At 52.8% G+C, this 23,694-nt stretch overlaps 6 protein-coding genes across 6 annotated transcripts; 2 read left to right on the top strand and 4 right to left on the bottom strand.

Moving 5' to 3' along the window:
- Positions 1–350: 350 nt before the first annotated feature.
- On the bottom strand, positions 351–4,766 carry BCR38DRAFT_481116 (uncharacterized protein; the record flags this gene model as incomplete). Its single annotated transcript, XM_040863346.1, has 2 exons — positions 351–847; positions 911–4,766. 2 exons carry the CDS (start codon positions 4,764–4,766, stop codon positions 351–353), a joined length of 4,353 nt encoding a protein of 1,450 aa, XP_040719910.1.
- A 622-nt stretch (positions 4,767–5,388) lies between these two features.
- Positions 5,389–8,812, top strand: BCR38DRAFT_420559 (THO complex subunit 1 transcription elongation factor-domain-containing protein). The gene is made up of 3 exons (XM_040859388.1): positions 5,389–7,287; positions 7,343–7,769; positions 8,023–8,812. The coding sequence occupies exons 1-3, from the start codon at positions 5,564–5,566 to the stop codon at positions 8,386–8,388; spliced, it is 2,517 nt and encodes an 838-aa protein (XP_040719909.1). The 5' UTR covers positions 5,389–5,563; the 3' UTR covers positions 8,389–8,812.
- Positions 8,813–9,922: 1,110 nt separating this feature from the next.
- On the top strand, positions 9,923–12,130 carry BCR38DRAFT_96370 (uncharacterized protein). The gene is made up of 2 exons (XM_040865808.1): positions 9,923–10,295; positions 10,352–12,130. Exons 1-2 carry the CDS (start codon positions 10,041–10,043, stop codon positions 12,053–12,055), a joined length of 1,959 nt encoding a protein of 652 aa, XP_040719908.1. The 5' UTR covers positions 9,923–10,040; the 3' UTR covers positions 12,056–12,130.
- Positions 12,131–12,741: 611 nt separating this feature from the next.
- BCR38DRAFT_96363 (dihydropyrimidinase) lies at positions 12,742–14,564 on the bottom strand. The gene is made up of 2 exons (XM_040865807.1): positions 14,207–14,564; positions 12,742–14,142 (listed from the first exon to the last, which is right to left on the bottom strand). Exons 1-2 carry the CDS (start codon positions 14,378–14,380, stop codon positions 12,820–12,822), a joined length of 1,497 nt encoding a protein of 498 aa, XP_040719907.1. The 5' UTR covers positions 14,381–14,564; the 3' UTR covers positions 12,742–12,819.
- A 1,244-nt stretch (positions 14,565–15,808) lies between these two features.
- Positions 15,809–20,503, bottom strand: BCR38DRAFT_502967 (uncharacterized protein; the record flags this gene model as incomplete). Its single annotated transcript, XM_040864868.1, has 3 exons — positions 19,586–20,503; positions 17,060–19,531; positions 15,809–17,006 (listed from the first exon to the last, which is right to left on the bottom strand). The coding sequence occupies exons 1-3, from the start codon at positions 20,320–20,322 to the stop codon at positions 15,809–15,811; spliced, it is 4,407 nt and encodes a 1,468-aa protein (XP_040719906.1). The 5' UTR covers positions 20,323–20,503.
- A 164-nt stretch (positions 20,504–20,667) lies between these two features.
- Positions 20,668–22,889, bottom strand: BCR38DRAFT_420554 (S-adenosyl-L-methionine-dependent methyltransferase). The gene is made up of 4 exons (XM_040859387.1): positions 22,636–22,889; positions 22,065–22,551; positions 21,257–22,008; positions 20,668–21,198 (listed from the first exon to the last, which is right to left on the bottom strand). Exons 1-4 carry the CDS (start codon positions 22,750–22,752, stop codon positions 20,974–20,976), a joined length of 1,581 nt encoding a protein of 526 aa, XP_040719905.1. The 5' UTR covers positions 22,753–22,889; the 3' UTR covers positions 20,668–20,973.
- Positions 22,890–23,694: the final 805 nt, after the last annotated feature.

Raw genomic sequence — 23,694 nt, 5'->3', positions numbered from 1 at the left:
ATTAGTATTGCTTACTTCTACCGGAAACCTAAGGTTTAGGAAGAATGCAGGAAAGACTGTATTAGAAAAATTACTGATTTTATTAGGAGGTAGGGTAGTAATGTGAGATCCTAGGATAACCAACGCTCACCTTGTGAACACGAAAGGATTGGAAGCAAATCGCAAGCACAAGTATCGTGAAGTGTATGGTTCAATGCTTAATTGATCTTGCGGTTGTGTATCGGCCATAGCCCTTTGCTCTGGAAGCCAACCCCAGCCCATCTCAGTATACTGTTCCCCTTGGCAATCTACAATAATCCTGATATACATTTATCGCCAGTGCCATTTTGGTATCTAAACAGGGCGACGCGTTATGCATCTCCAGCCTCTAAGCTCTCGACTTTTGTGTCCTCGGGTACCTCCGCATCCGCCTCGCCATCCTCTTCCTCGCCATTCTCCTCGTAAACATCTGCATCGTCCTCATTGACGGGTTCGAGCACTTCTACCACTTCTGTCTCAGGCAGACCCCGCTCAGCTCTCAATTGCTTGACCTTGGCATTCGTCATCTCAAAGACATACTGTCCCAAGTGCTCTACACCTTCCATGACGGCCTCGCCGGCCACGGTGCTGCCTTGCTCCTCTGTCTGCAGTCGCTCCGAAGGCCACAGCTCACCAGTAGCTAGAGCCAACTTGTCCGGCCGCTGAAGCAGTAGTTCGAATGCCGGCTTGAGTTCGTAGCACGCCTCAAACACGGAGCGGCGTCCAAGAATATACAGGCCAAGGCGAGCGCGGGACAACGCCACGGTCAACCGGCGGATGTCCCGGAGGTAGCCAACCCGCGATGTACGCGTTAGAGAGAGGATGATGTCTACACGTGTATTAGATCCAAGTTTTAGCGAGCGAGGGGTGGTCACAATGGAGTATCACTTACAGTCGTTCTGTTCGCCTTGGTATTTGTCGACTGTTGTGACAATCTTAGGCAAACCGAAGATGGGGTTCTTGGCGCATCGGTGGTTGAGGACGTCCCTGATGAGCGCGCGTTGACCTGCATACATAGCGAGTATGCTGATCTTGGCTGCTGGGTAGCCCAGTAAACGCATGTACTGGTAGATGGCTACCGCGTACTCGGCTTCACCTAGGTTCTGGATAAAATGGGGAGTTGGCTCCACCTCACCGTGGCCCTTGTAATCAGGCACATCAATGAACTGGTAATCGTATTTGAAGCCGGCGTTGGCCGTTTGGAACTCCTTAAGTGCCTCTACGTGTGGCAAGTTACCCAAATTCGGATACCGCCATTGGTAGAGCGTAGCGATGGAGGGACGGGCACGACCTTGCTGATCGAGGTGGATCACTGGGCTCCCCAGGCGGACTAGGCGGGAGAAGAGGGATTGCTCTAGGTTCGCGTAGTGCCTGAAAGCGAGGTTCTGGATGACTGGGGAATTCTGGTAATGATCACCGACCAGGACCACTCTCTGCAATGCCATCTGCCCGCCTTTGGGCTTCTGCATGGCTAGCGGTATGAAGTTTTCGACTTCGGTAATCTGCGCAGCTTCCTCCATTATTACATTGTCGTAGTGGAAACCAAGTTTTGCGATCTCGCTTCGGCGCATGGCGGCATGGGTGGATGTCATGGCAATAATCCGAGCCTCGTTGGTCAGCAGATAATTGGCCTTGTCTCGATCCCGCCGCAGAATCTCGAACGGCAGGACATCGTCGAGTTCGGAAAAAATCTTGGAAATGTGGAAATAGCAACCATTGGCGATGTCCAAAACAGCAGCGCGGTCTGCCTCAACTGGGAAAAGTGGCTGAGGTGCATCAGAGAAGTAATAGTGAAAGGGGAACGCTTGGACAATATCTGTCGTGGAAACATCTTCTGACTGAGATATCTCCTTGAACTTAGCCCATGCGGGTTGAATGTAGACTGAGTTGAAGTATCCCGCAGTCTCAGCAGAATTGCCATGAGCACCAGGGGCACCAACGCTTGTGGCCAAACGGTTCACCTCCTGCAGGTATCGATCACGGTTTTTGAGGAACGACTCCACCCGACCAAGTTTGCTGAAGTTACCTTCCGTATCCAGCTCTTCCTCGCCGTGGCCAAGACGAAGTAGATGGCGTTCGTCGATGTCCAGAGCCACAATCTTCGCAAACAGCTGATTCAACGCCTGGTTGGAGTGTGCAATGAGAAGTGTGCGCTGCTCAGGAAAATTATGGTAGATGTTGTTGATAATTTGGGTGGCCACATCAGTTTTCCCAGTGCCGGGAGGCCCGACAATAACTGTCAACCCAGGCTGGGTGCCAGATACGATCGCATCGATCTGAGCCGGAGTAAATCGTACCATGTTCAGTTTCGGCGCGTCCATAGGATATGGCCCAGTGTTTGGTGGTTTGTATGTAGACACCTTATAGGTCTCTACTTCAGCAAGTAGTGCAGGTTCTGCATCTCTCCTTCTTTTCTTAGAAAGTTTCGTCTTGGGTTCTTCTGCTGCCTTGACCCCTAATTCAAGCACATAAGGCGGTCCAAAGCTGCTGGAAACATCATCACCCGGTTCGATGGTCTTTCCTGGCATGCTCTCGACCAGGTGTTGCCAGTCCAGAAATGTGTCTCTGAAGTCTACTTTGCCCGCTCTGTTGGGCAGATTCTTATACGTAGCGCCAGCTGGATCTCCATAACCTAGAAACACCTCATGTAGCCATGATGCCAGCGGCACCTCAGAGAGTGTTAAGCTGCGAATCGACTCCAACACCGGCTTGAAGTTGTTTTCCTTGCCACTTCTTCGAACGACCAAGTTGATTTGCTCATAGGGGTCTGGGCTACCCTTTAATACCCGGTCAGTGTCCCGCTTATAGGTCTCCGCATCCAGTCTCAGTTGCACTCTGCGTGTGGAAGAACGACCACCTCCATTCAAGTACTCTCCTGGATCCCTGATTGAACGACCCTTATCGTCCATAATTTGAATAATCTCAGCAGCCCGCACTGAGACAACACCCAACTTCTGTGCTTCGGATATGGGAGCTGTTCCGTCTGCGAGGGGTGGCGGCGCAGCTGCGTCGACCGCGACCAAAAACACCACATCGTCCGGTCGCAGTGAGTCCCAGTCACGGCGAATGGTGTCTGCCAAGCGACGAAAATCGAGTGTTATTTCAGCTCGGACGGCCGATGGTTTGTCTTCGCCAACTAGTGGTGGCACAACCTCCAAGATGGAAGGTCTCGAAATGGGCAACGCCATTCTGGAGAATCCTGCGAAGCCAGTATCGCCAGACTTCCTCGTGTCAGGGCGTAAACGTTTCACGGCATCCTCGATATCTTTTCTGATCCCGTAGAATGTTTCAGACCGATAGAGCGTCAACGCTCTCCAAAGGAAATCACCTACAGAGAGGTATTGGAGATTGAGCTTCGGAATGGCCAACGGATGAGAACCATCGTAGCCGTCTGTCCTTACTAGGTCCTGGTCGAACAATTCTAGTTCTGTCGGGGCAATACTAGGCAGATTCTCCTGAAAGGTGGGTCGCCGTTCAAATGTGTTGACAAGCATCTCCATCAAGAAGTTGCGGTCAATAGATACTACCTTGGACAACGCTGGAAATTCAGTCCGCAACTCCAAGTGGCGAGCCAACTGTACGAGCTCATCTTCAGTCAGTGGTTCAAGAAGGCTCATAAGCTCATTTCTCTTGTCGATTGACCCATAGTTGGACAAGGCCAGAACTGTCAGCTTTTCTTTGAAATGACGCAATGCCACACGCTGTAATTTTGCCAGTGCTTGACAGTGGTGGTCATATGCCTCGTTCCGGCTGAGCTGGGCACCCGTCTGGTCGTTGATATTGAAGTAGGTATAATGGCATAACAGCTTCCACTGTTTCCTTAGCAAACCATTATCCTCATCAATAAACATGGGAGACATGGAGATTGCCGTCACCAGATGCAGGTCTTGAAGTAATGTGTTGACATATCGCCGCGTGGGTAGTTGGCTCTGCAAATCAGTGATAAACTCGACAAAGCGCTCGACGTAGATGGTGTGTTCGGAATTCCTCTGGGGCTCATAGATCATGCCAAGGAACTCGAGCGTCAGCGTGTAAAGCCATGCTCTGTCGAACCGTAAGCGAGCCTTAGTGTCTTCGTCTGCCGAGTCGTATCGCTTTGACGCGGCTCTCCATGTTTTCCGTAGGTGTGGCGTGCTCTCGAGCTTGGTGTCGCGTTTCAACTCGGTTGATAAGTTGTGCCAAATAGAAATGGAGACGAGCGGGGCGCATTCTTTCCTGACGATTCCGCAGTCCAGACTCTGGAAGGCGTAGATCATGAAGGAGAGGAGATGGGTGCGTATCGGTAACGATAGAGTCAGGTCCAGCGTCATGGACAGTATGCGACGGAACAAGGCTGAGAAGTCGGCAGGGCGGTCCTCAAATATAGACCATGTCTCCAGGCGTTCGCGGGCCTTGATGTTGGTGATGAGGGCCACCAGTAATACGTGGAGGTTGGATGAATCTTCTGAGTAGCCAGGCCACAGATAGCTCTCCAAGATCTGGAGCCCTTCAAGCACCAACAGCGACTTGTATTGGAAGCCCTCCTTCTCCAAAGCGTTCCATATCTCGCGCTTCAAAACATCGTTCTTGACCTTAACTTTAGCAGTCCGTTTGGTGGTCGTCTTCAGCCAATGCTGCTTTGCAAGCTGTGCGAACTCGCTTTGCCCCTCAATCTCAGCAGCTGTGGGTCGGGCGGTTTCCGTTTTCTTCAACGACTTGGACTCGCTGCCGCCCTTTCCGCCCTTCTTGAGTCGCTTGGCTGTCGGCATTGTCGTCTGGATGCCGTTCTGGCAGTGGGAGTTGGAATGGTGGCGAGGCGCCGAGGATGCTACCCGACCCGAAATCCAAAGGTTCGCAGCTCCAGTTCGCCTATTTGGATAGCTCTGCCCGTTGCACTTCAATATGACTTGGAAGCTCGAGATTTTAGCTTGGATGTGCCGCAGGCTGCCAAAATGTACGGAGACATCAAGTCGACCTTCCCCAGCCTTGTCGCGCGTCGCAAACTACCTGCGTCAATGCAGCTTTTATTAGCGCGCTTTCTGTTGATTTACTTGGCGCTGCTACTTGCACTGGGGGTAGAGGACTACTTGCAAATGACATTAGCATTCTGAAAACAGTTGCAACTCTGCCACGTATATTTGCCTCTATCAACTTATTAGAGCCATATTAGACCCATGAAATCATTAAAAAGCGTTAATATGAAAGGAATGACAAATAACTGCTGAAATCACTGTTTTTACATTACTATTAGTCCTCAGAAGTCGTAGCCCAGTTGTACTGATTGCCTGCCAGGATCCCCAAAGTGGCTGGCGGTAAGAGAGGGCAGAATTGAATCAAAAGCGAATTGGTGGCCGCCCAAGCCGTCGAGAGCCTTGCTTTCATTCGTGACTTACCCACCCTTCCTCCATGCTGCGTGCTTTCAACACCACTAGGTTTGACCCAAGAACAAAGAAGGATTTCCCGGCTCAACCGTCGTGTCAACTGCTCAATTTTGAATAATGATAGCGCAGATGTTCGCGAAAGCATACTCGGTGTCACCTTGACTTGCGCATCTCGGGGAGCCAACATGGACTTCCAAGTTCCCCAGGTCGCTGCATTCTCCGACGCCCTCAAGGGAGCTCTTGAACATGCTCAGACTGTCAAGCCCGCTTCAATCGAGCCAGAACTGACCAAAGCCGACTTTGAGCAGCTCTTTTCTGAGGTACACAGCATTTTCCCGACTTCGCAATTGTCTCCCCAGCCAGACAATGCGCAGGCTGCCGACGAGAAAACGACAGAGGAGCAGAAAGGCCGTCAAAATGGTGTCATTGAAACCGTCGCGCGCGATCTTTTTAGCAGTCTGATCGCCACCACATCCATTGAGTCGCCCGAGTTCGTCCAGGTTTGGAACCTCTTCGATATCCTGGCAGCTTTGTCCGACAACGAGCAATGCGAACCAGCCCTATTATTCTGGCTCATCGAGGAACTACTCGACAGTCAGACCATCAGTGGTTGCAGCACAACCTTCGATTTTCTCGAGTCGCGACGCGAGCGCATAACCGCAAAACATTGGAAGCAGAAGCAGCTGGTCATTCTGAGAACGTGCAACGAGCTTCTCAGGCGTCTCTCCAGAGCTGAGGATACCGGTTTCTGTGGACGCGTCTTCATTTTCATGTTCCAGAGTTTCCCGCTGGGCGACAAGAGTTCCGTTAATCTTCGGGGCGAGTACCACACCGAGAATGTCACTGCTTTTAAGGAGACACCGATCAAACCCGAAGATGCGGCTGATAAGATGGACGTGGACGGTGTGACCAGTACGCCTAAAGAAGAAAAGGACTCGAACTCAAAGTCGGTCGGCGCGAAAGCTGTTTCATTTGACTCCAAGGACAAGTCGGCATCAGAAAAGTCGCTCGATACGGATGCACTGTATCCGGTTTTCTGGTCACTGCAGCAGTACTTCAGTCAGCCAACGAAGCTGTTTGAGCCCCAGACCCTGAACAAGTTCAAATATTCTCTGGATGCTACTCTAGCAGCGTTTGAAACGGTTGCCCAAAGTCAGAGAAGCTCCAAATCTTCCGACGATACTAAGGATTCATCGAAGAAAAGAAAGGCCCTCGAGGTCGACGCCTCAGATGACAACTTCAACCCGAAGTATCTTACTAGCAGAGATCTCTTCGAATTGGAGATCAGCGATCTGTTCTTCAGGCGGCATATTCTCATCCAAGCCGCCATCATTCTGGACTTCCTGCGATCCCTGACGGACACCGCCAAGGTCAGGCACCGCAATATCAAGCAGCCAAATCGATCAGTCATGTACAGCGATCAATTCCTGGGAGAGGACGATGACAAATGGGCCGAATCTATGCGAGAAAGGATCAATCACTACATTTTAGCCGGACCGGATGGGCCGCATGTCAACCGGATCATAGCAGCTGTTACTTCGCGAGATAAAGGCTGGGCGCGTTGGAAAATGGAAAGCTGTCCCCAGTTCGAGCGACCATCCATTTCCCCCGCCGAGTTCAATACGGCCAGAGCATCAGCTAAACGACTGGCTACAAGCAAGAGACTAAGACCAACTCCGATGGGTTCACTGAACCTTGATTTTCTGAAGGACGAAGATGAAGAGATTGCCATGGAGAAGTTTAAGGATCCGGCCAGATACAGGCTTCCAGACCTGGCAACCTTCAAGGACAAGATCGCTGAAGATGACCTCGAGCTCGATTTCGCGAAGACGGATACGGACCGGGCGCAAATTGTTGAGGCCAAGGCCAGCAAGACCTGGAGAGCTCTAAGAATCGCCAGCAGGATAAGGTATTACCCGATGGACTAAATCTTCTAGATGGAGAGATGATTAACTTTCCAACAGACTGGCTGCGTTTGACAGAATCGACGATTGGCAGAACATTGAGGCCGTGTTTCAAGAACCCAAACATGCCGACGACGAACCTCAAGAAGAGGAGGGAGAAGCCGGACGCCACCCTGACGACAAACGGCCAATCATCGTCTCAGGCCCCAGCGGCGTCGGAAAGTCGGCTTTGGTCGACTTGCTCTTAGAACGACAGCCGGGGGTATTCAGCAAGCTGATTCAGCATACGACCCGGAAGCCGAAAGCGGGTGAAGTCGACGGTCAGGACTACCACTTTGTCGACTCGGCGGCATTCAACGTAATGCTAGATGGCGACCAACTTCTGGAGTTCACCACTAGAGATGGTTTCGATTATGGTTCCAGCAGAAAGATGGCTGATCTTGCCATTGAATCCGGCAAGATCCCCTTGATGCAACTGGATCGTGAAGTAAGTCAAGATCGCACTTGGGTTTACCAACCATGAGCCGAGTATACGAAAGAGCTGGGCTCTCGCCCTTCCCCACAGCTAGTTCTCAATGTGGCACTGCACATAATGGTTCACTTCAGTGCTGTGCAGTGGGATATGGAGATTTAGCTGTGGGCAGGTGATGACTTTCCCTGTATACCCCAGACTGTTTTCGATCACTTATTCGAACCCCCTTGCTCCACATCCTGTTCAGGCCGATTAACAATGATAATAGGCCGTCCAAAGTGCAAAGGAGAATCTCTACGTAGCCCGCGTCATTTTCATCTCGCCACCCAGCCGAGAGGAGCTAGAATCGCGGCTCAAGAAAGCCGGTTCTTGCCCCGACGATAAGCTCCCAGACCTGCTTAAGGCCGCGCAAGAAGAAGTTGATCAGTCCAAATCTGACGGATTGTATGATACGGTGTTGGTGAACGAAGAATTGGAGGCTGCTTATAAGTCTTTAGAGGAGTTTATCTATGGCTGTGCCCCCACGACTAATGGAGCGAATGAGAAGAATGGGGCATCTGCCGATGGAGACATTACCATGCAGGATACGACGAACCGACAGATAGAGCAGTCATCGGAAACTAACGGTTGCTAGAAAGTAGATGTTTGTGAGTGTATCAGTAGCAAAGAGTCAACGGACACGGAGCAAACTTGTGGCCGAGAGGGTGAGGACAAGATACCACGCTGAAGCCGTCTCTCAAGAGCCAACCGATTGCAAACTTGATATCTGCTAAGGATAACGAACGAGAGAAAAAAGACAGGAACAAGCAGTGCCGATACAGTGCGCGGAAGGGGAAACAGCAAGCGATCTGATTGAGAACGGTGCTTCTTGTCTTGAGCCACCGCAGCGACGACTTGGCTTTCTCTGTGGGAAGAGGCGCTTGTGGAAGAGGCGCGACGCATATATCTGACGAACACAATAGGTTGCATTAGACTGCGCATGGCCAACATGGTAGGCAATTTAGCAATCATGGAGATACCCGAATGCAATGTGAAGCACACTAGCGAAGAACTTGGGCAAACATGGTTTTACTGCTTGGATTTGTGCATACACGTAAGTTGGCATCACAATCCTCGCCCCGAACTATAACAATTCGGCGAAGGCCAGGCGGCGCAGGCTAGGCGGCGCGGTACTAGCCGGCCACATTCTGCTTGATGCCAAGGTGCCCACGAGAGCTGACGCGATTATGACAAAGAGTAAGAGAGTGGAGGCTGCATCCTAGTAGGCAAGACCCTGACCCATTCAGTCCCGCCCTATGCATTACGTTCCACCATTAGGGCGGATTAGGGGGAAGCTGCGTAGGTGTTCCTCAGGTGCCGAAACTACTTTTATGACGTGCAGGCCATGGTTTTTAGTTTGGAACAATTGATCCCTTCGAGATTCTTGCGCGCCTGGTAGGTCAATTTACGTGTCGATCCAATCTGGTTGTTGTCCTATTCCCAATGGAAGAGGCAATCATATGTGTTGCTTGTTTTTGGTGATCCATCTGTTAAGCGAGCAAAGACCGTGGCCCTCATTGGTCAGCTATGATGACGCTCACCTAATTTGGCCTGCATCACGACAATCTTGTTTGTAAGTCACAGGACAGAACTAGACAAAGCAACATGAGGCTGCGTCGTAGGTAAACGTCTCCAAGCCTTGGAAAACGCAGAGATGACGATTCATGAAGCCTTGGGTCTCTGTTGCGTATGGATCGCTGCAATGGTCTAGAAACTGGGCAGGAAACAACGCAAACTGGGGGCACCTCGTAGCGTTTTGCCACTTGGGATAGCAACTTGCGAGTCATTGAACATTTGCATCTGTGTTTCATCCCAAGTTGGACCCCTCTGTGCACCGCCGCCGGCTATTTCCTTTATGGCCGGCGTTTGGCGTTTGGCATTTGGTGTTTGGTGTTTGCGTGGATCGGCGTGTCTCGGCGTGTCCGGTTTTTTTTTCTCTCCTTATTGGCGTGAGGCCGAAGCTCGGGGTGAACACATCGTCTTTGTTTCGATTTTCTCCCATCATTTGCATAATTTCGAGGCAGTCGCTCCGCTACCCACTTGCACGAGTCCGCCCTGGGACTGCCACGCCGAAAGTTTGGACTTGGCTACTGGTCATCGTTTCCGGCACCGCTTCTCATCTTGTTCCATTCGTAAGATTGACGTTGAAGGTTTTCCGCGAATCTACTCTTTTAGTGGTTCCAATTGAGAGTTTCAAGGTCCCCTTGGTAACGTCAAATTCTAAAGCTCTAGTTTTCTTCGTTTTCCATGTGCAATCAAACATCATCCTCGCTTCACCCAGCACTCCGTCCGTCTCGCACGTCGACGAACGGCTCTTCCATCGTTTCCAATCAATCACCTCTTTCCCACATGTCGTTGTGCACGGCGGCGGCCATGGCGGCAACGGCTTCATCTGATGTGACCACGACATTGTCGTACTGTGGCGGGCGACCAGACCACCCAACTGCCTTGGTAACTGACAGGAACACCGCTCTCAGTCTGCTCCTGCGGCTTCCGCTAGAGGTAAATGCGCTCCAGATGATGCAATCGCGTGCAAGTCGGCTTACACATGTCACCAGCTGCGGCTCATGATATATGAGTATGCCACCTACGCTGGCAAACCCATTTGGCCAGAGCAAGTAGCGCCTGGCTCAAACAAATTCACCTGGGGAGAAAATGAGGTCCAGCCAGCCTACAACCACCCTGGATGGAGTATGGACGTGAAAGTTCCCAAGGAGGGGGATCGACTGGTGTTTCCCAAACTCGCCATAGTCTGCCGCCAAATCTATCTCGAACTGGAGACATGGCCAGTGTTCTACCGGGTCAACCAATTCTGCTTTCGAGTGCCCAACTCAGGCCTGGTGCGTTCCTCGACGTGCGTGGACAAGATAGGGCTGCATCGTTTCCTGGCTGCACTCACACCAGCCCGACGGAATATGATCCGCCACATCAAGGTTTCATCCTTTCAATGCCTGGAACAGATCGACAACATACTCAACCCGCGTCCCGGAGTACATCTCATTCCTGACCAGCTCATGCCCGACGACCTCTTCATATCTCGCCAGTTCTCGACCGTGCAGAGAATGTCTGACACGTTCGTTCTCCTAACCCAGTGCACCCAGCTTCGAGAGCTCCAGCTCACTTCCAAATTTGAGCCCAATGGGAAGTGGACGAAACAGCCCTCCTCCCCCAACCCGCCGTGGGACTATCTCAGCAACATTCTTCAATTATGTCGTGAGGTGATCCGATTTCAAGGCGTTGGTTGGTCCTACTTCAGTCTGCCGGGTTTTCAATACGTTGTGGCACTACCAGGCCTTGATCTCGATCTCTTCGACGGCCAGCACATTCACAAGATCCCAAAGGGGACGGAGGACTGGCTTAAGAGTACCGACCACCTGGACGAAATCAACCAAGTCAAGGACATCTTTACCTCTTACAAAAAGCGTGTCGCATCAGAACCTGAGGCTCTGAAAAACCTCGTCAGTGACTTAATGCTTCAGGACTCTGTACGAGCTTCCAAGCTTGACTTCCCGGGTGAGGCACGCAAGGCTCCAGATCTCCATGCTATCCCCGGCCCGATTTCCAAACGGACCCGGGGCCAGGCCAAAGGGCTGAGAGGTATATCCCGGTGGGGAACGCTTAACGATGGCAAACAACAAAAATATGACCTCGAAGGTCGACTCGTGTGGAACATATCCAAAGTTTGCAATGCGAGATGGCGCGAGGACTGGGAGACCATTGAGGTGGAGGTAGAATGGCTGCAGCCTGGAAACGGTCCCGCGACCTCTTGGGAGGAGCTCTACACGATCTCCACACGCTGGGGTCTCTTTACTCTCGAGAACTTTTACCGACACGTATGGGGCATGAACAGGATCAACATTGCAGAGGTTCTGCGAATATTACAAAGTCTTCCGACGCCCAAGGACGTCATCGATGCGGTCCAGACCATTGGCTTTGGCGAGGACGAGTACACGCACTCCAAAAATTGGAAGCAGACGATCCGGCGCTGGAGAGATTGGGACGTCAGGTGGAAAAGAGACATCGATAAATTTGAAAAACTGGCGGCCAAGATCAACCAGCAGCAACACCAAGTTGCGGCAAAGAAGGGCAGGCCGGCCAAGAGGCGCAGATTGGCAAAATGCGCGAAGACGGTCAAGTGCGCTTTGAGTACGGAGACCCTGCCGACGATTGAAGTGAAGACACTCCCGACTAGAAGTACAAGCCTTGGGGTTGCATACAACGCCTCGACTTATCGCAACTGTCGACAATCGCTGAAGGTTTGAAGATGGCTCAAATATCCCAGTGACTAGCCTATATTCGAGGATGATCGGCCACGACGCGACGTGACATAGAGCGAGTTGCTCGACAGGCCATTGCTCATTGGGAAAAAAGTCAAGTCTTCACCCGGACGCATGTCTTTTATGCTCAGTATCTCAAACTGTGACACTCCGCTGCTGGGTCATACACTGGGACGGGGGAGGAAGTTGACGGTATGTGAAAGACAACATCAAATGGCGTTTGGAAACGGCAAATGAGCTGGTGGATACAAGGTATGGTTCAGCATAAATGATTAGTGCTGCTGACGCGAATGCCATCCGTGATGATCTACGAGCATCAGTACAATGAGGAAATACTATATAATCATATCAAACTCACAGATCAAGCAGGACGTCCATGATGCGTAACTGCGTCATAAGACAGGCAACTCGTGAGTAGAAAAGTGATTTGCCAAAGTATGGGCTCGAAATATTATCATGCAGCACCTGGACAGGAACTATGCGACAAGTTGCTTGAATGGAGAGTTTGGTACAGAAAATAGAAGGATCGAGCGGTCGATTATAGTTTGGGAATGGGCTGTGGTGATATGACATGCGCCAAACAGGCATGTTACACAAGTAGGGAGAGGTGTACCATGGACAGGAGTTGTGATACGGAGAGACGGGGGTGGGGGCGTTGGAGATAGAATATGGTTGATTGTACCTTCAAATCTAAGCAATCAATTGCTCGCAAACAGCTTTGGGCATACATTTCTGTTGACCGGGCCGATTTATAAACTCTCTAAATCAAAGCTCCCCTCCTCATCAACGGTCTTCCACATATCATCCAAGCAACTTGCCGCCCTCTTAACGAACCGCCCGTACCCCTTCTCTCCCACTACCCCGCCATGGTCCCGATTCCAGACCACCTTGCCTCTAATAATGGTATACCGCGGCCAATTCCGCATCCTCCTGCCCGCATACGGCGTGTAATCCACATCGTGGTGCAACATGTCGTTCGTGAGCCCAAACTCATTCAGTTTGCCGTCGGGATACCAAATACACAAATCGGCGTCCGCGCCCGGCATCAAACTCCCCTTGCGCGGATACAGCCCATACAGCTTAGCCGCATTGGTACTACTCACCTCGACGAATTTCGTCAACGACAGCTTTTTCGCGGAGAAAGCAAGAGGCAGCCGCGTCTCGATCCCCGGCAGCCCATTGGGGATATACCTAAACCTCCCCACCGGGTGCTCCTCCGTGACGCATGTCTTCTTCCCCTTCTCGGCGTCGTCAAAGCGAAACGGGCAGTGATCCGAGCTAAGCACGGAAAAGGTGCCGTTTTTTAACCCTGTCCAGATTTGGCCCTGGTCTTCTGCGTTACGCGGCGGCGGCGAGCACACGCACTTCGCCCCCTCGAAACCCGGCTTGTCGAGGTCGTCCCGTGTGAGGAACAGATACTGCGGACACGTCTCGGCGTACACGGGCTGGCCCTTCTGCCGAGCCAGGCTGATGCGTTCCGCCGCGGCCGGGTCCGACACGTGGACCAGCAGAATAGGGGTGTCTCTGATCAGCCCCGCAAGCGCGATGGCACGGTTGGTGGCCTCGGATTCCAGAATGGGAGGACGCGAGTTAGAGTGGTACTTGGGCGCAAAGAGCTTCTGTTTCTCAAGCTGGTCCGACAGCCACTCGAGCACATCGCCATTTTCGGCGTGGATCATAGTCAGAATGTGGTTCTGCCTCGCGGTCAAAAGAACGGACAGGATCTCGTTGTCGCGAAGTTGGAGTGCCGTGTAAGTCATGTAGATCTTAAGCGAGGTGACGCCCTCGGTGTTGGCCAGCTGGGCGAACTCGGACAGTGCCAGGGGCGACGGGTTGGAGACGAGCAGGTGGAAGCCGTAGTCGCAGTAGCAGTTGTCCCTGGCAAGCTGGTGCGTGGCTTCCAGGGCGCCTAGAACCGAGTCAAGGTGCTTTTGTTGCGGGGCGAAAGAGACGATGGTAGTGTTGCCGCCTGCGATGGCGGAGCGGGTGCCTGTCTCGTAGCTGTCTGCTGAGGAGCCCTCGCCGAACATACTGGGCTCTTCGAGATGGACGTGACAATCGATGCCTCCGGGCTGCGTGATACGGTTAGAAGGCAGGATTGGTACCGCGGCACTCCCGGGATAATTCTTTGCCTACCATAACGTAGCCTCCTTCGGCATCAATCAATTTCTTGGTCTTGGCCTGGGCTAGCGAGCCTGACGGCGCCAGGAGGACGATCTTCTCATCTTTTACTCCGACATCGAGGGTCGCCACATCCGACGCCGTCACGCAGACACCGTTGGTGACGATGAGATCGTATTCTTCCGTCATAGTGAGCGACTCATCCCGGCTAAGATCGAGTTGAAGTCAGGGAAAAGAGGCCGTCGTGAAATCCAACACCGCGACTTATAACGCACCGTGCTAATATAGCATTTGACCTATCACAACCCGAATTGTGGATACCCGCAAGCATCGTCGTGCGTTCTCCCGCTCGGGCTGAAGCGCAGTACTTCAATCAAACATAGTTGGAGAGAGATAAGAGATTGGGTTCGGCACCGTCGGTTGAGCCTCCGAGATAAGCAGCCGGCCACTAGTGAGGGAGCAGCCCCTGTGCAACTTGCCCTTTTGGGTATAGGCCACAAACGGCTCTGATTGGTTGACAGTATATCTTGAGCTGTGGTAAGCCAGTAATTACTCAAACCGCTGCATACAGAAAACAGCCTGTGGCCTATAAACTACTGCAGTGTTCATCGGCAAAACCAAGTATGCAGTTCTTCTCAAGGGCGAACTTGACTTCAAGGCGCACGTTCGCTAGCCCTCATACGGCCCGGCAGGCATTGGTCGACTAGAGTAGCTTGTGTCCATTCCAAGGTAAACAAAGGTTGGGGGCTTCGTCTACAAGTCGAACTGACAATCTGGCTGGTATCAGTGATAGTGATTCCTTGGTGTCGGATCAGCTACCCGCTCCATATACAACGTGCTTGAACCACCCAACCCGAAACCCCTGGGGGCAAATGGTGTACTACAGCAGCTCCTTCATCCAACGCCTTGACTACTTTCACACACGCAACTGGTACCATGGTAATTCAAGATCATATAACAAGCACAAAACTTCTTCATCCCATATAATACGGCGGATACTCTGCCCATCCGGCAATGCAATCCCCGTCTCCCATACCGCAAGTGTTTCCCCTTCCCCAAGAACCGCCGTATCAGGATTCCTCTCAAACACCACCACGGTCCCCGGAACCGTATATTGATTCCCATGTGTATTCGACAGATGCGAATCGCTTGGAGAAGAAGTCTCAGCTTGCATGTCTTGGCGCTGACCGCATTGCGTCGCGCACTAATCAATACAACCCAAAAGTGCCTCCAGTTTTGATGCGAGTTACTGTTATGCATCAATAGACAACAATACGCATTTGAGCAGCAGATGGGCCATCTCAATGGAGTTTGATGCCACGTCTCTAGAAAACTGAGAGATAATCCCCGAAGGATACGGGTAGAAAAAATAGTAATATTCACCAAACTAAACCTTGAATGCCGCTCGTCTACCGTAGGAATCGAAGACTTGCTAAAGATGATCCAAGGCCGTAGTCAAGGTACCTCGCGAACAATTTACATACATACATAGATACAAACACTAGCCGTTCGCCGGCACCGAAATCTCGCGTCATCCGTCCATCCGTCCCCATCCCAGGCCGCCATGTAAGAGGGTTGGCCTTACCGCTCGGCAAAAGCCCGTTTGCATCGACCTATCTAATCCAATACCCGTCCCGCAACGGCTGCGGTGCTCTTGTCTTTGGTGATCGTCTTCTTCAATGCCCTACCCATCTGAATCTCGCCCAGGAGTCCCGAAGGTCTTCCACCGGGCGGGGCGGCTGGCAGCGCACCCGTAGCTGGAGGCGGAGGCGGTGGGGGAGGCACCATACCAGGAGGGGGTGGAGGTGGTGGTGGAGCCGCAGGGGCAGCGTTATCAGCACTCGCAAGCATAGGAGGCGGTGGGGGCGGAGCAGACGGCGACGACTCGGGCATTGGCGGAGGTGGCGGAGGCGGGGCAGGTGGTGCAGCTGGCGAATCTACTGGCGCCTCTCCTTCAAACGCGAATGGGGCAGACGGTATTTGTGGACTAGCAGCGGCTGGAGGCGGAGGAGAGGCAAAAGCTGGTGGAGTTGCCTCGGACTTCGTGCCAGTGGCAGACAGGGGCCGAGGCGGACCCATAGACCCAAAGAGCAGCGAAGCAAGTTGGGCGGCGCCGGCAGCTGGACGATCATCATCCGAGTCATCGTCCGAATCTTCGTTGCCTGAACCCCATTCGTCATCCGTGTCATCAGGGCGCTTTCGGGAAATGGGTCCCGTGGGCTGAGGCACAATTGGTGCAGCCGCCTTGGGCTCTTGTGTCATTCGGTGGAATGGATTCGTAGACACCTCAGCTGGTGCTGGCGCTGGAGGAGCCGGAGGGGCAGGGGCTGAAGGTGCCGAGGTTGAGGACGCTGCTGGTGACTCTGAAGATGACATCATGCGGAAGTAGGGGTTCCGGCTCTCCGTATCTGACGGAGGACTAGTCACAACTGTGGTAGGAGCAGGCGCCGGAGGGGGCGTGGACTTGCGGTCCAGTTCCTGACTCCCTAGTTGGCTGCCACCGTGAGTCGGCGTCGATGCCTGTGGTGTAATTTGTGACGGGCCTTCGTCGTCGTCCGATGAAGAGTCATCGTCCATGGCTTCGAGTTGTCGCTGCAGTTCAAGTTCACGCTGGCGCGCCGCTTCAATCTCGGCTCGCTGGGCCGCAAGCTTGGCTTCCTTCTCCCGAGCTTCAGCCATGGCCGCTTTCTTTCTCTTCTTCTCCTCTTCCTTCTTAAGTTTACCTTGCTTGACTTGGTCTTCAAGCGCCTTCAGTCGGGCGGTAGCTGCCTCGCGCTCCTTAGCCAGCTCATCCTCTTGTTGACGGGCGCTTTCCCTGTTCTTATTAGCCGTCTGCACACGGAATGTTAACGAAGATGGTGAGCTTACTCTAACTCCCGCGTTTCGTGCTGTAGTTCCTCGTGTTCCTTGGCAACGCGCTCTTCTGAAGCCTTCTTGGCTGAGTCGTCATGCTTCACCGTCTTTCTGGAGGGTGGAGGTGGCGGCTTCTTGTGTTCAGACTTCGGGGCAGGAGCAGGGATGCCTTGCTCTTCAGCTATCCTTGCTTGTCGCTCAGCTTCACGCCGAGCATCTTCCTCTTCGGCTTGGCGTAACTTGGCCGCCCGCTCTGCCCTCTCACGTTCCATTCGTTGGGCGGTAGACTCGCCAGGCTTCGTTGGCGCCTTAATTCCCAGAGCTGCGAGACGCTCCGCCATACGCTGTTCCGCTTGCTGCTTGATGAAGGCGGCACGCTCCTCTGGCGTCTTGTACGACGCATAAGAGCCACCGCCGGAGGCCGCAGGAGCCGGAGGAGTGGCAGTACGAGAGGTCGATGCTGGACCGTCGGATCGCGGTGGCGCTTCTGCCTTGACAGGCTCAGTCGTTGCCTTGTGGCCACCGCTACGATCTTGAGCTCGCATTCGTGCAGACCTACTGGACCGCTGCAGGTCAAAGATGAAGTCCCGAACTTCATCCTCGACACCGAGGGCATCTTCCCAACGGCGCTTCTCATGCTCATTGGTAGAAGTCTGCGCACCATCCTTGAGATTATCCTCGATGCCTTGTGCAAAGTCACGAACACTATCTTCAACATCACGAACCATGCGTTCGTTGTTTTCCTTCTCAGTTCTGATCTTGATGTTCTCTTCTTCCAGACGCTTAGGTACGTCGAAATCATCACCACCCACGTCAATCTTCTTGCCGGTGAGGGCCGCTGTTCGCTGCTGCATCATGGCCTTGGCTCTCGCCTTGAGGCGGTCAGACTCGGTGATGGACCCGCCAGGGCCAGTTCCAACAATGGTTGAGGCGCTGCCAGGGTGAGCTTTGGCATCTTTCAAGCGGAACAATTCAAGTCTGGCATCCGCAATCGCCTTCTCAGTCTTGCGAACCTGCGATGCCAGCTCAGGGATCTTGTCGGTGAGGTTTTGCAGTTGGCGCTTAAGAGCTCTTCTCTCCGCATCCGAGTTGCCGCCGGCTAGAGCAGCGTCAGGATGCGCGTCGAGGTCGTCTTGGATGCGCCTGATGCGCCGGTAGAGCTCTTCGGCCTCGCGCCGATCACGTCTATCAAGAATGCCATCCTCTTCGGCAGCAGCTTCGTCTTTGAAGTCCATGGCGTCCAAGAGAACTTGCTTCTCACGGATCTTCTTTCTCAGCTGATCTAGCGTAAGATCGTCATTGGATGTCACGGACGAGGCAGGAGACTCTGGCCGAGGTGAGCCTGCGCCAATTCGTCGGCGGGCGCTCGACTTATAACCAATGTCATCATCATTGTTCTTGAAGACGGTCGCGTCTTTACGTCCACCACCAAAGCCACTAGTATTACCCCGGAGTGAATGGCTCTTCAAGTAACTAACTCCAGTCTTCTGAGGAAGCAATGCAGCGCCCGAGTTCTTGCGGTAATCAGATTCCTGACTCAGCATGGACTTGATAGTCCCCAAAGATTCATTGAAGTTACGGGTAGAGGGAGGAACCAACTCAGGTGGAAGTTGGTTCGGGACAGGGTATCCATTGAGTTTTCGGTAGATAAGATGCATTGCCACGGCGAACTCGTCGAGGTCGAGTCGTCCTTTGTTACCGTGGTCGGCAAGGGTCCAGACGCGCTCGAGGTCTGTCTTCTCGAGTCCACTCTGGCCCATGATCTCGATAGCTTGGTCGCCGCCGATGTAACCCTTGCCGAGACCATCCCATGCCCGGAACAAGTCATCGTACCGCCGCTTTTCGTCTTTGGTGATGGCCCACGGAATGACGGCATTTCCCGACAGACCAGCCGTGGTGTAGCTCTGTTGCTCGCGGCCTTGTTGCGGCATCATCCGAGCTTGCAAAGCATCAATGTTTGGAAGACCACTAGCAGGCGTGTTAACCAGGCCCCATTGGCCGGGCATGCCAGTTGGCTGTGCATTCAAGGGAGCCGCGCTCGGCGCTGACAAGCCACCGGGAAATCCGGTTGGCATAGGGGGCATGGGAGGCATTGGCCCGCTGTAACCCGTAGGCTGGGGATTATTCATACCGGGGAACCCCGTTTGTTGCGGTTGCATGCCCTGAGGCTGGCCTGGATAGCCCGTCATCTGAGACTGAAGAATCTGGGAGTTTGACGCCTGCGGCTGTGGTTGCTGTATGGTCGGCATAGGTGCCGTGTTCTGACCGATGAAATCAGGCGCATTGGTAGCTCCAGCTCCGGAACCACCAGCTTCCTCGGCAATACTAAAGTTGATTATATCTACCATACTTGATACCTCGTTCTTGATGTTGTCTGGGAGGCTGGGCGGGAGTGTCTTGCCGACCATCTTCAAATTGCAAAGATACATAGCCAACGCAAATTCGGGGAAGTGTAGCTCTCCAGCGCGTGTCGTATCAGCGAGGGTCCTGTAATTTAGGAGTTAGAGAGCCGCCTGTCAAGTAGATGAAGAGGCATCATACCAAATGTGCGACAAGGAGTCCCCGTCCAGCCGAGACCTAAGCAGGAGATCCCGTGCCTTCTCTCCGGACATAGTTGTCTGACCGTCGCCAACCGCCGACGTGAAGAGGGTCTCAAACTTTGCCTGATCCTGTGCAGTGATGAAAGATAAGCGTATGTTAGGGATCTTGTTCGCTTTCTTGCCAGCTCTTCGGCCCGTGGGTTGGCTCTGCGCACCGCCGGTTCTGAACGAAGCTGCCATGGCACTGAAGCCCGTTGGCTGGGCCGTCATCGGTTTGGCTGGGGGAGGCGGCGGGATGGTGGGGGGGGTTTGAGTCGCGGTCGGCAGAGAGAAGGAGTTCTGCTGTGGTTGCTGTTGTTGCTGCTGCTGATTGAACTGCTGCTGGAACTGCTGGGGAATCTGCGGCATGGGCGGAGCGCCAGTCTGGAAGCTCTGCTGCTGTGGAGGCTGGCCCGGAAACCCGGTGAATTGCGGTTGTAGACCCTGCTGCTGTTGAGGCATTCCGGTCGGTTGCTGTTGCATCATGCCTTGGCCGCCTGGGAAGCCCGTGTACTGTTGATTCAGTGGCGCTTGTCCGAAGCCTGTGGGCTGCGGTGCAAATGGACTCGGCTGCTGCTGCTGCTGCTGCTGCTGTTGACCTGGACCTCCGGGCCCCATGCCGAACGAATTGCCATACTGTTGAGCACCGGGTCGCAGGCTGTTGCCGCCGCCCATGAACGAGTTTGAATTAGAATACATGGTGTCGGAGGACGGAAAATTCACTGCGTGAAAAGTATAATAACGGAAATACGAGAGGAGCAACAAGGCTCCTCAATGGTGATAAAAACGCAGAAGGAATGGTGTATTGTGAGATGACGAAACTTTGGGTGAATCAGGAGGCTTGGGATCAATCTGGCGCACGCAGCACCGACCACCCCAGTTGGAACTTCTAATCTGGTCGTGAGACAATTGACCAGACCCAATAGCTTCTGGCCTAGGATTGCACGGTCCACCTCCCGTCTAAGGATATGGTAACTAACCTAATCCATTGAGGTGTATCAATGACGGGCATCAAATCAAGACACGTTGAATCATTCTGGATTGCATATACTTGCTATAAGCCCATTATTTCAAGAAGCAAGTTGGTTTTTTAATTTATCTAGCATAAGGCTATCATTATTAACCACACTTTCCGCTGCCCCCTGGCATCGCAGCTGCTTGCCATTCATCAGCCCCACGCCACTATCCCGCCCCCTATATCTTCTGGTAAGCATATTATGAGAAATATGGTCTCGGATTGCTACCAAATAAACACGAGGTCAGTGGTGCATTTTGACAACTGCCTGGACTCTGGTACACGGGCCTGCACAGCCCAGCCCCGACCACTCAACACCGACTTTTGAGACCTGCTTAAGCAGTGCGGCTTGTGGGGAACTGATCAGCGTTCTTTTTGGCCCAAGCACTGAAGTCCATCTTCTTCTTCGCCGCAGCCAGAGCTCCAGACAGTCCAAATTGGCTTGCGATCCCCTCAACACGGTGAGTCGAGTTGATGTTCTTGACCAGCACAATTTGGTAGCAGGTGGCACTGCCTTGACGCGAGGCAATGGTGGAGGAGGCAAGGAAGTATTCCCAGATCTAGATACGCAGTTAGTCTCTGGCTTGAAGTACTGGCTCAAGAGCATTGTCAACTTACGCGGAACCAGCGACTTCCGTACTTGGCTTCCACCTTTTCACGGTTGGCCAGCCAGTTTCTGTACCAACGCCACAGCGTAGCAGAGTAGTGGACGCCAATGGTGTCAATGCCCTTGATTTCCCAGCCAGCAGACTCAAGCTTGTCGACGAAAAACCCGAGGGGAGTCGAAGCATCAGCACCAGGGAACACGTACTTGTTCATGAACAAGCCCCAGATCAGATCCTCATACTGCCACGGCTTGCGCAAACCAGCAATTTGCAGGAAGAAGACACCATCATCGTCCGTCATGTCGTAGACCTGCTTTAGGAAGCCCTGGAACTTGCGGACACCAACGTGCTCAGCCATCTCGAGACAGGTGATCTTCTTGTAACCTCCCTCGGGAACCGGGATGTCACGGTAGTCCATACACAGGATGTTGCTCTGCTCCTCGGGAATGCCAGCATTTCGTAAGGCCTTGTTGCCCCAGGCAGTCTGGTTTCGTCCAAGAGTGACACCAGTGGCATGAGCGCCAAAGTTCACGCTAGCGAATCGAGCGAGGGTGCCCCATCCGCAGCCAATGTCCAGAAGTGTCTCACCCTCCTGGAGACCAATCTTTTCGCAAACAATGGCCAACTTGTTGTCCTGAAGCTGCTCCAAGGTCTCTTCCTTGTTGATATCACTGATTACGCCGGAAGTGTAGATCATTCTAGGGCCCAGGAACCAGCTGTAAAAGTCATCGCCACGGTCGTAATGGTCACGGACTTGTTCCTCGTCTGGATCAGGGGCGGTTAGTGGTCGTCGCAGGAGATGTGATGAGAGCAAAGCTGACCTTGAGAGCGCGAGTGCATGATGACCTCTGGGATCATGCTAAATAGGAAGTAGCTGCAAAGGCCCCAGGTGAAGCGGAAATTGGCCCAGTCGTGCCGGTATTCCAGGACCTCAAGACAGTCGCCGTTGAATTCGACGTCGCCGTCAAAGTACATCTCGTAGAAGGTCTCTAGAGGGATCTTGTTCTTGCCATGGTATTTAGCACGGTCGGATTCCTTCTTGAACGTAAGGTAGTGCTCGACGGGACGGCCAGGGTATTTGGCTTTTTCATTCTTTCGAGGCGACATGGCCGAGACCACAATCCAGAAGGCAGCGAGGATGGGAATGCTGGTGAAGAGGCCGAAGAAGATGGCCGTCTTCAAACCGCCTCCGACTTTCCAGGACATCCATAGTGGCACACCACAGATTAAACCCAAGAGGCCGAGGACGGAGAAGTGATCGTTGCTAGCCGAGTCGGCAGGCAGAGGGGCATTCTTGATGGATGCATACTGTCGAAAACAAAGTTAGCAATCAGCAACCATGGCTGGTCCAATAGCCTACGGCTCGCCCTGAATCCGGACGAAGCAACTTACAGATGTCGTTCTCACACCGCAGTCCTCAGGCTTCGCAAAAGTTGGCGAGGCTGCCTTTGGGGTCTCCACGAACTCAAACTCCGACTCGCTCCCGTTGGTACTGACGGGCTTCGACATGGTGAGAATCTTGCCTCTCTGAGGTCGCAAAGAAACCAGCCAAGATGAGATTCCTCACTGCAAGCTGTTGAGGAAAAATTCTGAGGTTGTGGGCACGATGTAGCTTCCCCAAGTACTAAGCGACCCTCTTGACCGCCTGCTCCGCAAGCGTTTCAACTTCTCCAATTGATGCGTGGCTGGGGGCCTGTGGGTACCTGTGAGTGGAGTCGCCGGCCGCAATTGTCCAATGAGATCACTCCTACTAGGACTCAATGAAGAGTCCACTTTGGGAAACTACCACGCCCACCCCACTGATTCATCCTACCAGAGATCTGTTCTGATAGAAGGTAAAGCCATCGAGAAATCCATGAAAGGATTGGTAATGCCAGGTTGAAATCGGATTTCTCACAAGATATTTGTGTGTATGATTGGAAGTGCCGAGGCTCTGTTCAAGTATCCGTACTGATCAGCATGATGCTCTTCCCATGTAGAACAGTTGTCATATACCGAAAAACTTGAGAGCCAGCGTCACCGTAAAATCTTCAAGATGTCACATCACCATCAGTCCAGTCCGTGCTCTGAACAAGGATCCATAGAATGATATACATCGCACCTCCCAATAGGGGTCCAAATAGGGGTCCAAAGTTGACGGCAAGTTGACAACACAATAAACGGAGCACTGAGGGTCGAATAATATGGGATAGCCCGATATATTGGTGTAGTAGACCGACATGACCTAGTTTTTTTTTGCCATCTGGATACACCGCTTATTCTGTCATCTGCTCGAGTGTTCAATGGTTTAATCACTGTGACACTATTGAGAGTCAGCTGTTTTGGCTACAAGTCGTGAAGTACTTCGTGGTACGTCAGGTTTCTCAAATCCGCTATACTTACGTAATGTCTTTCGGCGTAAGTCCATAAGAGCAGAAATGTAACTATCAAGTTATGCTAGGGAGTGTTTTT

Source organism: Pseudomassariella vexata, assembly GCF_002105095.1.
Source record: "Pseudomassariella vexata strain CBS 129021 chromosome Unknown BCR38scaffold_2, whole genome shotgun sequence".
Taxonomy (NCBI): Eukaryota; Fungi; Ascomycota; class Sordariomycetes; order Amphisphaeriales; family Pseudomassariaceae; genus Pseudomassariella; species Pseudomassariella vexata.
This window is presented reverse-complemented; position numbering and strand designations above follow the sequence as displayed.

Coding starts and splice junctions, on each gene's coding strand:
- BCR38DRAFT_420554 (XM_040859387.1), bottom strand. CDS start 22,752: ATGTCGAAGCCCGTCAGTACCAACGGGAGCGAGTCGGAGTTTGAGTTC. Junction 22,552..22,635: donor GCGGTGTGAGAACGACATCT/GTAAGTTGCTTC, acceptor TGTTTTCGACAG/TATGCATCCATCAAGAATGC. Junction 22,009..22,064: donor CATGCACTCGCGCTCTCAAG/GTCAGCTTTGCT, acceptor CCCCTGATCCAG/ACGAGGAACAAGTCCGTGAC.
- BCR38DRAFT_96363 (XM_040865807.1), bottom strand. CDS start 14,380: ATGACGGAAGAATACGATCTCATCGTCACCAACGGTGTCTGCGTGACG. Junction 14,143..14,206: donor CCGAAGGAGGCTACGTTATG/GTAGGCAAAGAA, acceptor CGTATCACGCAG/CCCGGAGGCATCGATTGTCA.
- BCR38DRAFT_420559 (XM_040859388.1), top strand. CDS start 5,564: ATGGACTTCCAAGTTCCCCAGGTCGCTGCATTCTCCGACGCCCTCAAG. Junction 7,288..7,342: donor AGAATCGCCAGCAGGATAAG/GTATTACCCGAT, acceptor ACTTTCCAACAG/ACTGGCTGCGTTTGACAGAA. Junction 7,770..8,022: donor TGATGCAACTGGATCGTGAA/GTAAGTCAAGAT, acceptor CAATGATAATAG/GCCGTCCAAAGTGCAAAGGA.
- BCR38DRAFT_96370 (XM_040865808.1), top strand. CDS start 10,041: ATGTGCAATCAAACATCATCCTCGCTTCACCCAGCACTCCGTCCGTCT. Junction 10,296..10,351: donor TCCTGCGGCTTCCGCTAGAG/GTAAATGCGCTC, acceptor ACATGTCACCAG/CTGCGGCTCATGATATATGA.